This window comes from Oncorhynchus mykiss, chromosome 26, assembly GCF_013265735.2.
Source record: "Oncorhynchus mykiss isolate Arlee chromosome 26, USDA_OmykA_1.1, whole genome shotgun sequence".
NCBI lineage: Eukaryota > Metazoa > Chordata > Actinopteri > Salmoniformes > Salmonidae > Oncorhynchus > Oncorhynchus mykiss.
Genome location: NC_048590.1, coordinates 31,843,135 through 31,858,298, shown reverse-complemented (window position 1 = coordinate 31,858,298; position 15,164 = coordinate 31,843,135). Strand labels below are relative to the sequence as shown.

The following is a 15,164-nucleotide window of genomic DNA, read 5'->3' as shown; positions in this document are numbered from 1 at the left end:
TTTTAACCTTTAAGGTCCCTCCTCAAATACAGGTGGTTATAAAGACCAGATCCATCCTAAGCACCTCTCTCATATCACCTGTGCAGGACCTTTTCACTACCCACAGGATCACCATGGGGACAACCAAGGATAAACCGATATGGAGGCTGATATGCCTGGTACTACTGATCAGATCAACACAAACAGGTTGGTAGAATATTCATTCATTTGCCTATATCAGAAACTGTTCTGATTATAATTATAATACAATTATTCTACATTTTTAAAGTCTGACAAATCTGTAAAATCTACATATTATTTCATAAATCAAACTAATTGTTAATTACAAATAGTAATTATTCAGGACAATACCAAATGATTATGATGATTGACACTCAGCAGGTCGATAGGTTTTAAAAGCTGTAACCACAAGTCACTTTCAGATTTGATAACATATATATTTTGCGTAAAATCTCATTATGTAAAAAAAGAAAATGTATTAGCTACTCATAAATGTACTAACACACAGAACATTGATTAAATGTATTACAAAAAGCATTTTGAAGAATTCGACAGTAGGCACACAGTAGCAGTTGTTACGCAATCAGTAATAACGGTTCTCCTGTTTTCTGCTTTAGGGCAGCAAGCACATTTACTACGATCATATGATTACATTATTCATCCTATTTCTGTTCCTTATACACATTTGTTTATGAGATTGTTTCCTTCTAAATTTGAAAATGTTACACATTTGTGGTGAAAAATCTGTAACTTTGTATCATTATCATTAGTGATTGTTATCATGAGTGGTTGTAGCATAGTTTATAGTGTTATAAATACATAAAGCACTCCCCACACTGGGAGCGAGTTAATACTTTTCAAACCAAATTTAGATTGGGAACAAAAACAAGAACAGAATACAGTCAAAAACGTATGCATATCGTTAAAATAATAGTTGTGGTAAGTATGTCTGATATTATTCAAATAGTACTGACAGGAAAAATTTGATGCCTAAATATGTAAATATGTATGCACCGTTTACCATGAACACAAACTCTGCGAACGCAAGAACAGTCCCTTTAAAATTAAATTGCATGATAGCGCTGAACTTTGGCAATACGGTTTGAATTGAGCCTTAGGTTCGCTGTAAATATTGAATGGGTCACATCATGCTTCAAATGCTCCTTGGTCTGGACATACTGCTGTGTAAATCAAATACACTTCCAAAAGCGCAGTGCAACAATCTATATCTGCAATGATTGATTTCCATCCGTAATGTACATATAATATTGTAAAATACTCATGAATTGCTTTTATTTCAGTGAGCCCCACCACAAGTGTAACAATCATCCCGACTATGATCACGACTATACCCACACTTTCAGGTAAATAACTGACAGAATGCACACCAAATAAATGACTGGGTATCCATCAATACGCTAAGATAGAACTGACATATGTATTCCTTGTCCCTCAGGAGTGAATGTCTCACACAATGACCAGGTCTGCAGCACATGGGGTAACTATCACTTCAAGACCTTCGACGGGTACTTTTTCCAGCTCCCCTCTACCTGCAACCATGTTGTGACCTCACTGTGTAAGAGCAGCTATGAGGCTTTCAACATCCAGATGAGGCGGCAGGTGGTGGACAACCAGCCCACCATTAGCAAGATCACCATGAAGCTGGATGGTGTAGTGGTGGAGCTATCCAAGGGTGTTGTTGTGGTCAATGGGCAGACGTGAGTCTCCCTGTCATTTGACTTATACGCCATTCTACAAGCACCTCTCTTGAGGATTTTGTGTGCTACATTCTGGAGTTTAATAAAAATTATAATCATAATGTATAGGATGACCTTTAACTATCTTCTTCCTCCTGAAGGGTGACCCTGCCGGTCAGCTTGTCTGGAGTCAGCATCATGAAGACTACATCCAATGTGAAGGTCATAGCCAAACTGGGGCTGGTTGCCGTCTGGAACAAGGATGACTCCCTAATGGTAAAATACCTGCTTTTATAATTTTCTAATCTTCAATGGTTGATTAGTTAACCACGTTAAATTTGTCGTTAGATTAAAAGCATAGCATCTTTGCCATTTGGCAATGATCAGCAGTTGATTGTGAGTGAAAGACACCTATTTTTGGCTGCACTTTGTCTCATGTTGGTTGAACCACTGTCTACTCCCCTACTAAAATGTTAACATTGAAAGGATCTGTGAAGATGTACACCCTATACACACAGAGGCTCATACTCCAATGTTTATTTGATGAAGTGTTTGCAAATATTTGTACATTTGAATGAGATTTTATGTCACTCCCTAATACAAAGACTAATCAAAATAAAGTTTGGTAACGTGGAGGATAGCCAAGACTGAACATGTGAATAGTGCTGAAGAGGATGAGATTTTGTTGAGTAAACACATTGTGTCTGGTCATTCTACAGATTGAAATGAACGATAAGTACAGAAACCAGACCTGCGGACTCTGTGGTGACTTTAATGAAGTCCAAACATACAACGAATTCATCATCAATGGTAAAATAATTTCTGAAACTACCAAAACTATTGAAATGTAAATGTATTAGTGGAAAAGCTAATTGTCAATGTTTGTGTTGATGCAGGTGGGAAACTCTCTAGCTCTGACTATGGAAACCTCTGGAAAATGGATGGTCCTCTGGAAGTCTGTGAGGAGCCTACACTAACTTCTGAGGAGAGTTGTGGAGATGAGGTATTACAATTCAAACCACAGAAGAAGAATACAAAAACAATATTAATAGAAGTTAGAAATGGCAATTATTCCATATGATCCATCAAATGTTTTCTATATGGGAACCTGTTATGGTTTGTCTCTATTTGTAGGAATTTTGTCAGCAGCTGTTCTCCAGTGCAGCTTTCAGTAGCTGCACTAATTATTTGGACAAGGACGCCTTTGTCGAGACCTGCCTGGCTGACCTGTGCCACTGTGATAACAGCATCAACTCCTTCTGCCTGTGCAACACTATCTCAGAGTACTCCCGTCAGTGTGTTCATGCAGGGGGGAAGCCCCAGCAATGGAGGACTGAACAGTTCTGCTGTAAGCATGCAGATACTATTCAACATGGCCACCAAACACTTAATGATCATGTTCACAATCTATTTTAAGCAAATTGTTAATCACAATGTTTATTTTCTCAGATAAGACATGCCCCGACAACATGGAGTACCAGGAGTGTGGAAGCCCCTGTGTTGACACCTGCTCCAACCCAGAGGCCAGCCAGTTGTGTGAAGACCACTGTACAGGCGGCTGCTTCTGTCCTCTAGGTACCACATAGGTTAAACTCTGTTGTACAAGTTAACCTTAAGCACATCATGAAAACACCACACTTTTACCAATTCTGCCTTTTATGTCAATGTGTGCAAAGTCTTTGATAATGATATAAATAAATATTTGATGTTTCTCTCAGTTACTTCCTGGAGTCAATGAAGTTCTCTGTGTAAAGAACACATTAGAATAACTTAAATCTACTGAATTCTGCCTGATCTCTCACCAAAAAGGTACTGTTTTTGATGACGTCAACAACAGTGGCTGTATTCCAGTGAGAGAATGCCTTTGTGTCCACAATAGACAAGTATACAAATCTGGAGAATCTTACACCAGCAACTGTAAAGAATGGTAGGCCACATACATTATCTGATTTAAACATCACATATCCCATGCCTCATTTTCATGAATCATGCCAAACTCTACAGTGTGATTATCAAAACTATATCCACGTAAATATTTCTAAAATACTGTATGAATGCAGTTGTGAGATGAGTATACATGTATAAATGTTCCCTTTAGCACCTGTGCTGGTGGTCAGTGGGCCTGCACAGACAAGGACTGTCCTGGGACCTGCTCTGTGGAGGGAGGATCCCACATCAACACCTATGATGGGAAAGCCTACACCTTCCATGGGGACTGCTCTTACATTCTGACCAAGGTCAGTGCATGTGGTGCAGCATAGCAAAGCAATAGAAGCAAGAAGAAACTCTTGATAAGTTTTCAGTGCAAACTAAGGTGAAAAGCCATATGTTTATGTAGAAATGGGTTCAAACGAGTCACTATCGTTACATATTTCTGCCTTCAAACTCATGCTTGATTTCTTTCAGCAATGCAATGGAACTGAATTCACCGTGCTGGGAGACATTGTGAAGTGTGGGTTGACTGACACTGAGACATGTATGAGGGCTGTTACCCTTGCCCTCTCCAGCAGATCCACTGTAAGGCAACTCTCCAAATATGTTTCAGAGCAAATAACACAATGACCTGTCATCTCATTCCAAAGCAAAACCGTTTTTAGTCAACCTTTTTGACTAAACACACAATAACCTTCTTTAAAATTGCCCTGATTAGGCAAATATTGCTGTGCTGTTTGCAATCTTATAAAGTGCCTATGTATGGAAACAAATGAGAATTGAATAAAATATATTATCTTCTCTAATTCACAGGTGATCCGAGTCCAGTCATGTGGAAGTGTTTTTGTAAATCAGATTCTTTCTCAGCTCCCACTCTATACAGGTGAGATAATCCAAATTAATCTGTAGTGTGGATCAGTGTATAAAAACCATATCAATTATATTCACTAGATGAAGCATTGATGGTTTCCCTCTATTTATTTCATGTATTGCAGCTGAAGTGACCGTCTTCAAGCCCTCCTCATTCTTCATTGTTATCCAGACAACTCTTGGAGTTCAACTTCAGATCCAGCTTTCACCAGTTATGCAGATCTACATAACTGCCATCTCATCCTACAAAGGAACAACCTGTGGTATGCTTCAGATTCATCCATCAGTTTCATAGCTTTTTCTTCAGTATCTCTATTCATAAAAATCTAATACATCATACGGCTTCAATTATTTTTCCACAGGCCTTTGCGGAAACTACAATAATGTTCAGGCAGATGATTTCAGAGTCATCAGTGGATTGGTGGAGGGCACAGCTGTAGCTTTTGCCAACACATGGAAGACCATGTCTAGCTGCCCTGATGTCAAGACTAGCTTTGAAAACCCCTGCAGTTTGAGCATTGAAAATGGTACATATTTATTAAGCCTACAGATTAATCACTTGTTGAATGATTATAACAAATTTATATGAGATAGTATATGCGTATGTTGAAATTATGACTGTCTTTTTCACAGAGAAATATGCCCAGCACTGGTGTTCCATGTTATCAGATCCTAAAGGAGTGTTCTCGCCTTGCCATTCTGAAATAAGACCTGACACCTACAAAACCGTAAGTTAGTTAAGAAGGATACAATCACAAAGTAAAACCATTAAACTCTTATGTGATGAGGTTTTAGTCCTGAAACACTTTGACTCCTTTTTCTCCAACAGAATTGCATGTATGACAGCTGTAACTGTGAGAAGAGTGAGGACTGCATGTGTGCTGCCGTCTCCTCTTATGTCCACGCTTGTGCTGCCGAGGGTATCCAGCTCACTGGCTGGAGAGACACTATCTGCAGTGAGTAGACAATGCGTCATTTTAATGAGTGCTGCAAATTGATTAGAACAGAATGATTTACTGAAACAACAACTGTAGGATTGAGTTACTAAATACAAATAACCTGAGGAAATAACTGCACAAATACAAAGATATAAGGAAAACAAAAATGGTCTTGCTAATACTAATCATATCGAATGACTTTTCTCAGATAAATTTGCCACTTGCCCCAGTCAAACAGTTTATACCTACAACATGACCAGCTGTGGACGCACCTGCCGCTCCCTGAGCATGACAGACCAATCTTGCCAGGTGGAGTTTGTTCCAGTGGACGGATGTGGCTGTGCAGAGGGCACCTACATGGACGAGGCTGGCCAGTGTGTTGCCCCCACCAACTGTCCCTGCTATGACAAGGGCTCGGTGGTCCCTGCAGGAGAGACTATCAGCAGAGACGGTGCCACCTGGTAAGCACCTCCCTCATACGTATAAAGCTAGGAGACCAAAATAAATACAAGTACTAATGAAACTTGATGGATATATTCAAAGCTGTGAATTCAATTATGTCATAATACTATTTGCTGTTAATTTGATTATCTAACTATAACTATTAATACTGTAACTATTTAACAGCACTTGCAGACAAGGGACACTGAGTTGCACTGGGGGAGCAACATTATTTAGTAAGTTTTATGTTCTTTGCTTCCAATGTAGTAGCAATTTATAAAATATATGGCTCGGTATTATGTAACCATTTACATGCATCCTTCACAAAACAGGTACATATGAAATGAACCAAGATAATTTAAGTAATTCATTTATGACAATGTGATTAATTATGATGAATGTGGATATTTCTGGATATATGACAATTATATTCTTCTTGTTTGAGAATTGAAAATCGTTTTTTAAACTTGTATTCTCATATATCCCCAGTATGCACACTGCCAATGGTTTTCTTCAACTGCTCAACTGTACCTCCAGGAGCGTCAGGTTCAGAGTGTCAAAAGAGCTGCAAAACTCTGGACATGACCTGTGTGAGTCTCTCATTCACTCTAAATGGGATTGTCACATACTGTCATTATTATACAGATTCGTGTTGAATGAACAAAAACCCTGGAAAATCGAAATGATGTCAAATAGACCCCCCCCCCCCCCCCCGCGCGCACAAAATCTCTTTCATTTGCCATGACTTATTTATGTACTTTTTTTTTGTTAAATCCCTTTAGATTAGCACAGAGTGCACATCAGGTTGTATGTGCCCCAACGGACTGGTGTCTGATAGAAACGGAGACTGCATCAAGGAGGAACTTTGTCCTTGTGCTCACAATGGAGCTACTTACCAAGCTGGAGAGACCCTTAAGGTTGACTGCAATACATGGTATGCCTGTTTTGTGTCTTACATCTCATGGGGGAGAAAACATAAAGAACACAGACTTACAAATAATGAAAAACCTGACATTATGTGTGTGTTGTTCACAGTACTTGCAAGGACAGACAATGGCAGTGTACCACACATCTCTGTGATGGAGTTTGTGCAATCTATGGAGAGGGTCACTATATCACTTTTGATGAGAAAAGGTTCAACTTTAATGGAAACTGTGAATACACTCTCATTCAGGTTTGTGTCTCTTTATTTGGTAGAATTGTACCAGCATTGAAAAGTGTGAATTTGAACCATATTAATAATATGTTTCATTCTCACAGGACTACTGTGGCAATACTAATGGCAGTGGCAGCTTCAGAGTCCTCACTGAGAACGTTCCTTGTGGAACTAAAGGCACCACCTGCTCCAAGACCATCAAGCTCTTCCTGGGGGTAATGAGCAACTTGACTTCACACAATACTGTACATTCCATCCCTCGTGTAAAGAACAATTAACAAATCATCAACCAAACATCAGGTTGAGATCCGATTTCAGACCAAGTTATGTACGAAAACATATTTCTCTTCTTCAGACCAGTGAGCTCATACTGGCAGATGGGAACGCTCAAGTTGTCAGGAGTACTCCAGAAGAGCAGTTTCCTAAACAGATCAGCCTTCTGGGGAATTATCTGGTCATTGAAGTCAAAAGTGGTCTAATCCTCATGTGGGACAAGAAGACCAGTCTCTTTATCAAGCTTAGCCCACAATACCAGGTACATTAAGATACTCTAATAAATATTCAGTCAAAACTGATATTACCAATACTTTTGTAGAACCCTGCCAAATCAGTCATTTTAATTCATGATCTATTTTCTTCAGGGGCTGGTGTGCGGTCTGTGTGGAAACTATGACGGCAACGCAAACAATGACTTCACCACTAGAGCCCAAGCGACTGTTGTTGATCCGGTGGAATTTGGAAACAGCTGGAAAGTTTCATCAAGCTGTCCAAGCGTAACCGCTGTAGTGCACCCATGTGCCTCCAACCCGTACAGAGCGTCTTGGGCCCAGAAACAGTGCAGCATCATTAACAGTGATGTCTTCACAGCCTGCCAGAACCAGGTATGGATATATTCAACTAGGATATATTAGTAGCGTGGTGGCTTATTTCTGCTTTACCAAATGAGGATAGTTACAAACTTCACATACCAGTCAGATTTATGCTTAAACAACATTTTTAATAATAATAAGCTTTGCAATAGCATTTGACCTTCAATGATGCGCTATCTCTAATGAACCATTGAAAGTGACTACAGAAAAGTACAAAGATCTTTTATAGCCAAGATACACCCCTCTCAAATTACATGACGAACCACAGATCTTACAAACAGTTCACAAAGAAAGACTTTTACTTGAGAGAGAGAGAGGAGTATCCCATAGCCAGATAGCATTCGCTATAAATTATCGTTCAGTTTGGTCCCTAAGACGAGGTTCTAATCTCGTTCCTGGTACTTCATAGCACAGAGCCATTACCTCATCCAATGGCATAACTCAATTGTCAACTCTAGATACACCCATCTCAAGTAAATCCTCTCTTGACCCCTCTCCTGGACAAACTCACTGAGGGGAGTGACTTGCGCACCGACAAGTAATTTGTTCCCCCTTAATCACGCCATCCCTTCACATGGTTTAACAGATACATTCACATATGAAGACAATGTTCCATCCTGTCCTCTTCCCTTTCTGATATTCTGCATAGCACCAGGGATATGTGAAAGACAAGTCTGACCTCTCCCCTCTCTGGGTCGCAAGTGACTGAGCCCCAGCTGAGGGAAGAAATGCAACTGCCAACACTAGAGTCTATTAGAAATACATTCTAATAAAATGTATATCCCATAAGAATATTATGCAGATATCAGATCAAATGTATTTCTATAGCCCTTCGTACATCAGCTGATATCTCAAAGTGCTGTACAGAAACCCAGCCCAAAACCCCAAACAGCAAGCAATGCAGGTGTAGAAGCACAGTGGCTAGGAAAAACTCCCTAGAAAGGCCAAAATCTAGGAAGAAACTTAGAGAGGAGCCAGGCTATGTGGGGTGGCCAGTCCTCTTCTGGCTGTGCCGGGTGGAGATTATAACAGAACATGGCCAAGATGTTCAAATGTTCATAAATGACCAGCATGGTCAAACAATAATAATCACAGGCAGAACAGTTGAAACTGGAGCAGCAGCATGGCCAGGTGGACTGGGGACAGCAAGGAGTCATGGTCCTGGGGCTCAGGTCCTCCGAGAGAGAGAAAGAAAGAGAGAAAGAGAGAATTAGAGAGAGCATACTTCAATTCACACAGGACACCGGATAGGACAGGAGAAGTACTCCAGATATAACAAACTGACCCTAGCCCCTCGACACATAAACTACTGCAGCATAAATACTGGAGGCTGAGACAGAAGGGGTCAGGAGACACTGTGGCCCCATCCGATGACACCCTCGGACAGGGCCAAACAGGAAGGATATAACCCCACCCACTTTGCCAAAGCACAGCCCCTACACCACTAGAGGGATATCTTCAACCAGCAACTTACCATCCTGAGACAAGGCCGAGTATAGCCCACAAAGATCTCCGCCACAGCACATCCCAGGGGGGGGGGGGGGGGGCGCCAACCCAGACAGGAAGATCACATCAGTGACTCAACCCACTCAAGTGACGCACCCCTCCTAGGGACGGTATGAAAGAGCCCTATTAAGCCAGTGACTCAGCCCCTGTAATAGGGTTAGAGGCAGAGAATCCCAGTGGAAATAGGGGAACCGGCCAGGCAGAGACAGCAAGGGCGGGTCGTTGCTCCAGAGCCTTTCCGTTCATCTTCACACTCCTGGGCCAGACTACACTCAATCACATGACCCACAGAAGAGATGAGTCTTCAGTAAAGACTTAAAGTTGAGACCGAGATTCAACAGAAGATCTCTTTGTTTCTTGGGACCTAGAACAAGCATCTCTGTTTTGTCCGAGTTTAAAAGTAGAAAGTTTGCAGCCATCCACTTCCTTATGTCTGAAACACATGCTTCTAGCGAGGGCAATTTTGGGGCTTCACCATGTTTCATTGAAATGTACAGCTGTTTGTCATCCGCATAGCAGTGAAAGTTAACATTATGTTTTTGAATGACATCCCCAAGAGGTAAAATATACAGTGAAAACAATAGTGGTCCTAAAACGGAACCTTGAGGAACACCGACATTTACAGTTGATTTGTCAGAGGACAAACCATTCACAGAGACAAACTGATATCTTTCCGACAGATAAACCAGGCCAGAACTTGTCCGTGTAGACCAATTTGTGTTTCCAATCTCTCCAAAATAATGTGGTGATCGATGGTGGATAGCAGCCTGTAATATGACATCTTAATGACTTATGTTGCCCAACTAATTCTGATTCATCCACCACACTAGTAAGATATGTGGATTTGTGATTTGTGGACAAAGAAATGTACTTCACCATGCAACTTCTGTATATCTTACAACACATTTCTGTGCTTTTAAGGTGGACCCCTCTCCCTACTACGATGCTTGTGTGAGAGACTCATGTGCTTGTGACAGTGGTGGAGACTGCGAGTGCTTCTGTACCGCAGTGGCAGCTTATGCTAAGGCCTGTAATGAAGCTGGAGCATGCGTAGCCTGGAGAACCCCTCGAATTTGCCGTAAGTTTCTTCACAATCAACAGTGAATGTGATTTTCGAACTACATTAAGGCGCTTGTCAATTCAATACTGGACTAGGTTGACACATTATCATATAGGACAGTTGAACATGGAAAGGCATCATTATTCTAGTTCAAATAATGACAACTTTTTTTTCCCCACCATATTTTGTACACCACATACAGCACTGTTCTGTGATTACTACAACCCTACTGGAGAATGTGAGTGGCACTACAAGGCATGTGGAGCTCAGTGTATGAAGACCTGCAGAAACCCTTCCGGAGACTGTTCTAGTTTAATTCCAGCATTGGAAGGTAGGGATATGACCGTCTAACTCATATTTTGTCTCATTTTGGATATTATTTCTGAATAACAATTGTAATTTAAACTGACTCCAACAATTGTTATACATCTACATGCTGTGTGTCTGAGCAGCCTCAGGCTACATTTACACTGACTACTGTTATCCATAACAAGACCTTTTGTAACCTCTTGGCTATTGTGCTTATTACAGGCTGCTATCCTAACTGTCCCGCGGCACAACCTTACTTCAATGAGGAGACAATGAAGTGTGTGGAGAGGGAACAATGTGGCTGTTATGACTATGAAGGAAACCAGTACACCAATGGACAGAATCTTCCGGCACAAAATTGTGAAACATGGTATGTTTGAATAATTCAGTTCACAATACCTGTAATATTTCAGAGCATATTCTGAATGTTACAACTGTGAAAGTATTAGGTTTTATGTTTTCTGTATTGCATTAATTTTAGAAGAGGTTGGGTAGGGGTTTGTCTAAGATGGGAAGGTCATATGCTAGTTTTTCCATAGTGATGCCAATTATGGCTATATGGCAATCTCAAAACGTGCCCTGCTCCACAACCATTTCACAACTTACAGTACTTTATTACCAAGCCCTTACTAGTTCAATCTCTATAATGGTATTTTGAACAAAACCTTTATATCTTATTCATTTGAAACTGGGAATAATTCAAATGTTTACATTATTTTTCTTCTTTTAAAGCACCTGCACAATGACTGGAGTGAGCTGTAGTTATGATGTAAATGGTAAGGATGACATCCCCAAATAAAAGTAACATATTTAGCAATAACCAAAGCGACATTGATTAAATCTAATTGTAAAATACTTTCCCCCCTGTAGATTGTACATGCTTGCATAATGGTAAACAACACCCATATGGAGAAACCCTCTACAATACAACAGATGGGATTGGTAACTGCATTGTTGCTGTTTGTGCCTCGAACGGAACCATTACCAGGAACATTTCCCCTTGTAAAGTGACCCCAACTCCAGTACCAACCACAACATCCCCTCTGACCACAACAACTGTCCATGCAACTACAACACAGACCTCTACAACAACACTAAAGCCCACAACTGTCTTCCACTTCTCAACACCTGGTAAGCAGAGAAGCTCTTGAATGATTCAAGTGCAGCCCAATTTTTGCTAACTACCATACTGATAAATGGAAATCTTGATGGAAATTAATAGCAATTTGTATTTAAGATGGTAGTAGAGGTCTTCTCGGGTCCAAACAGTTGGACCCGGAACCGAACAGACCCAAGGACAATCAGACCCGGACCTGAACGGACACGATCATTTAAAATAAAGTGGGACCTGGACCCGAACAGACCCGAGAACAATCAGACCTAAACACTAATGGGCCCGACGACAACCAGACCTAGACCCGGCCCATACCCTAATGGGTCCAGTTCTAGACCAGGCCTGATTGGACCCAAGTGACAAACTATATTTATCAGCCAAGATGCTCCTCTGGTTAATTAATAGGTCTTTATATTTTGCCTAGGCCTTCTATAAGTCAATAAATGTACCATATTAGCGTAAAATAAATATGGTACAGGCTATGCAGAGCTGTGGTCGGGTCCATTCAGGTCCACTCAGGTCAATCACCTGTAATTACATAGACCCAAGACCCGATGACAATCAAACATGACTCGACCCGGACCCGAAGGAATAGTTAGAAATTTGGACCCGTACCAGCTCGGGCCCCTGGTGGGGTCTCGGGTATTCGGGTTTGGGTGGACCCTAGGTGGTAGTGATGAGTTTAATTCATATTGACGATATGTTCAAATTGAATATGGATGGTAAGTAATGTAAATACGAGCTATTTGGTAAATTCAAATGTTATTTTTCTGGCCTAGTTAACAATTTTTTTTTTTTTTTCAAAAACAGAACCAACATCTACTTGGTCATCCACAACAATGGAGACAACACCTGAAATCACTATTGGCACCATAACTTCATCATTAAATCCTTCAACTACAACATCTGAAGCAAGTACAATCACAATTCCCAACCCGACAACTGTAACTACAACAACTACGGTACCCTCGACCACAGCTACATCGACCACAGCTGAAACTTCAACTATGGAAGAAACCACAACTAAGACCATCATATCTACAAAGCCACCTAAAGTAGTCACCACTGGTACCAGAACAACGACATCACATGTCACCACCAAACCTTCAGTGACTTTGATTGAGTCAATTACAAAAACACTACCTTACTTTACAGGTACATTGTGGCCTTTAACATTAACAACACAGCCCTCAACAACAACAGAATCAGTAATCACAGGTGGAATATTGACAACAGAGCCTAACTCCCAGATTACCAATACAACTACATCTGGGATATTCACACACAACACAGCATCATCATCTACAACTGTAAATGTTGAAGCCTCTACCTCAACATCCCAGCCATCAACTTCAACTTACACCACAAAGGCACCCACAACAAATGCAGAGGTAACTACATTTACTACTACTGAAAGATCCACAACACCGCCTAAAGAATTCATCACTGGCCCAATAACCACTTCCACCACTGTAATTGTTGAAACCTCTACCTCAACACCACAGCACACAACAACAGGTGAAGAAACAACAGGGCCAGTTGTCATTAGTTACAATCCCACGACGTCAACCACAACAACTGCGGAGGTAATTACACCTACCACACGTGGAACTACAACAGTTCAAGAAACCACAACGGAGACAAGTCCATCTACATCCACAACGCCACCTAAAGAGGTCACCTCTGGCCCCACGACCACTTCCACCACTGTAAATGTCGAAACCTCTACTTCAACATCACAGCCCACAACAACAGTTGAAGAAACAACAGGGCCAGTTGTCATTTCTTCCAATCCCACGACATCAACCACAACTACAAAGGCACCCATTACAACTACAGAGGTAATTACACCTACCACAGGTGTAACAACAACAGTTGAAGAAACCACAACTGAGACAAGTTCATCTACATCCACAAAGCCACCTAAAGAATTCACCCCTGGCCCAACATCCACTACCACCACTGTAATTGCTGAAACCTCTACCTCAACATCACAGCAAACAACAACAGGTGAAGAAACAACAGGGCCAGTTGTCATTAGTTACAATCCCACGACGTCAACCACAACAACTGCGGAGGTAATTACACCTACCACACGTGGAACTACAACAGTTGAAGAAACCACAATGGAGACAAGTCCATCTACATCCACAACGCCACCTAAAGAGGTCACCTCTGGCCCCACGACCACTTCCACCACTGTAATTGTTGAAACCTCTACCTCAACATCACAGCAAACAACAACAGGTGAAGAAACAACAGGGCCAGTTGTCATTAGTTACAATCCCACGACTTCAACCACAACAACTACAGAGGTAATTACACCTACCACACGTGGAACTACAACAGTTGAAGACACAACAACGGAGACAAGTCCATCTACATCCACAACGCCACCTAAAGAGGTCACCTCTGGCCCCACGACCACTTCCACCACTGTAAATGTCAAAACCTCTACTTCAACATCACAGCCCACAACAACAGTTGAAGAAACAACAGGGCCAGTTGACATTTCTTCCAATCCCACGACATCAACCACAACTACAAAGGCACCCATTACAACTACAGAGGTAATTACACCTACCACAGGTGTAACAACAACAGTTGAAGAAACCACAACGGAGACAAGTCCATCTACATCCACAAAGCCACCTAAAGAATTCATCACTGGCCCAATAACCACTTCCACCACTGTAATTGTTGAAACATCTACCTCAACACCACAACCCACAACAACAGGTGAAGAAACAACAGGGCCAGTTGTCATTAGTTACAATCCCACGACATCAACAACCACAACTTTTGAGGTAACTACAGCTACCACACGTGGAACTACAACAGTTGAAGAAACCACAACGGAGACAAGTCCATCTACATCCACAACGCCACCTAAAGAGGTCACCTCTGGCCCCACGACCACTTCCACCACTGTAAATGTCGAAACCTCTACTTCAACATCACAGCCCACAACAACAGTTGAAGAAACAACAGGGCCAGTTGTCATTTCTTCCAATCCCACGACATCAACCACAACTACAAAGGCACCCATTACAACTACAGAGGTAATTACACCTACCACAGGTGTAACAACAACAGTTGAAGAAACCACAACTGAGACAAGTTCATCTACATCCACAAAGCCACCTAAAGAATTCACCCCTGGCCCAACATCCACTACCACCACTGTAATTGCTGAAACCTCTACCTCAACATCACAGCAAACAACAACAGGTGAAGAAACAACAGGGCCAGTTGTCATTAGTTACAATCCC

General features: G+C 41.4%; 1 protein-coding gene across 1 annotated transcript; it reads left to right on the top strand.

Moving 5' to 3' along the window:
- LOC110506632 (mucin-5AC) lies at positions 1 to 13,213 on the top strand. Its single transcript, XM_036963617.1, is given in 31 exon segments — positions 1 to 186; positions 1,302 to 1,364; positions 1,457 to 1,718; positions 1,859 to 1,973; positions 2,417 to 2,507; positions 2,594 to 2,700; positions 2,832 to 3,045; positions 3,147 to 3,272; positions 3,507 to 3,624; positions 3,796 to 3,934; positions 4,104 to 4,214; positions 4,443 to 4,512; positions 4,625 to 4,762; positions 4,862 to 5,026; positions 5,133 to 5,227; positions 5,329 to 5,470; positions 5,646 to 5,898; positions 6,065 to 6,108; positions 6,359 to 6,468; positions 6,661 to 6,812; positions 6,914 to 7,052; positions 7,139 to 7,249; positions 7,390 to 7,569; positions 7,676 to 7,915; positions 10,331 to 10,487; positions 10,672 to 10,800; positions 11,001 to 11,148; positions 11,511 to 11,554; positions 11,649 to 11,909; positions 12,703 to 13,155; positions 13,158 to 13,213. Coding segments are annotated over 31 exon segments (4,506 nt in total). The 5' UTR covers positions 1 to 113.
- Positions 13,214 to 15,164: the final 1,951 nt, after the last annotated feature.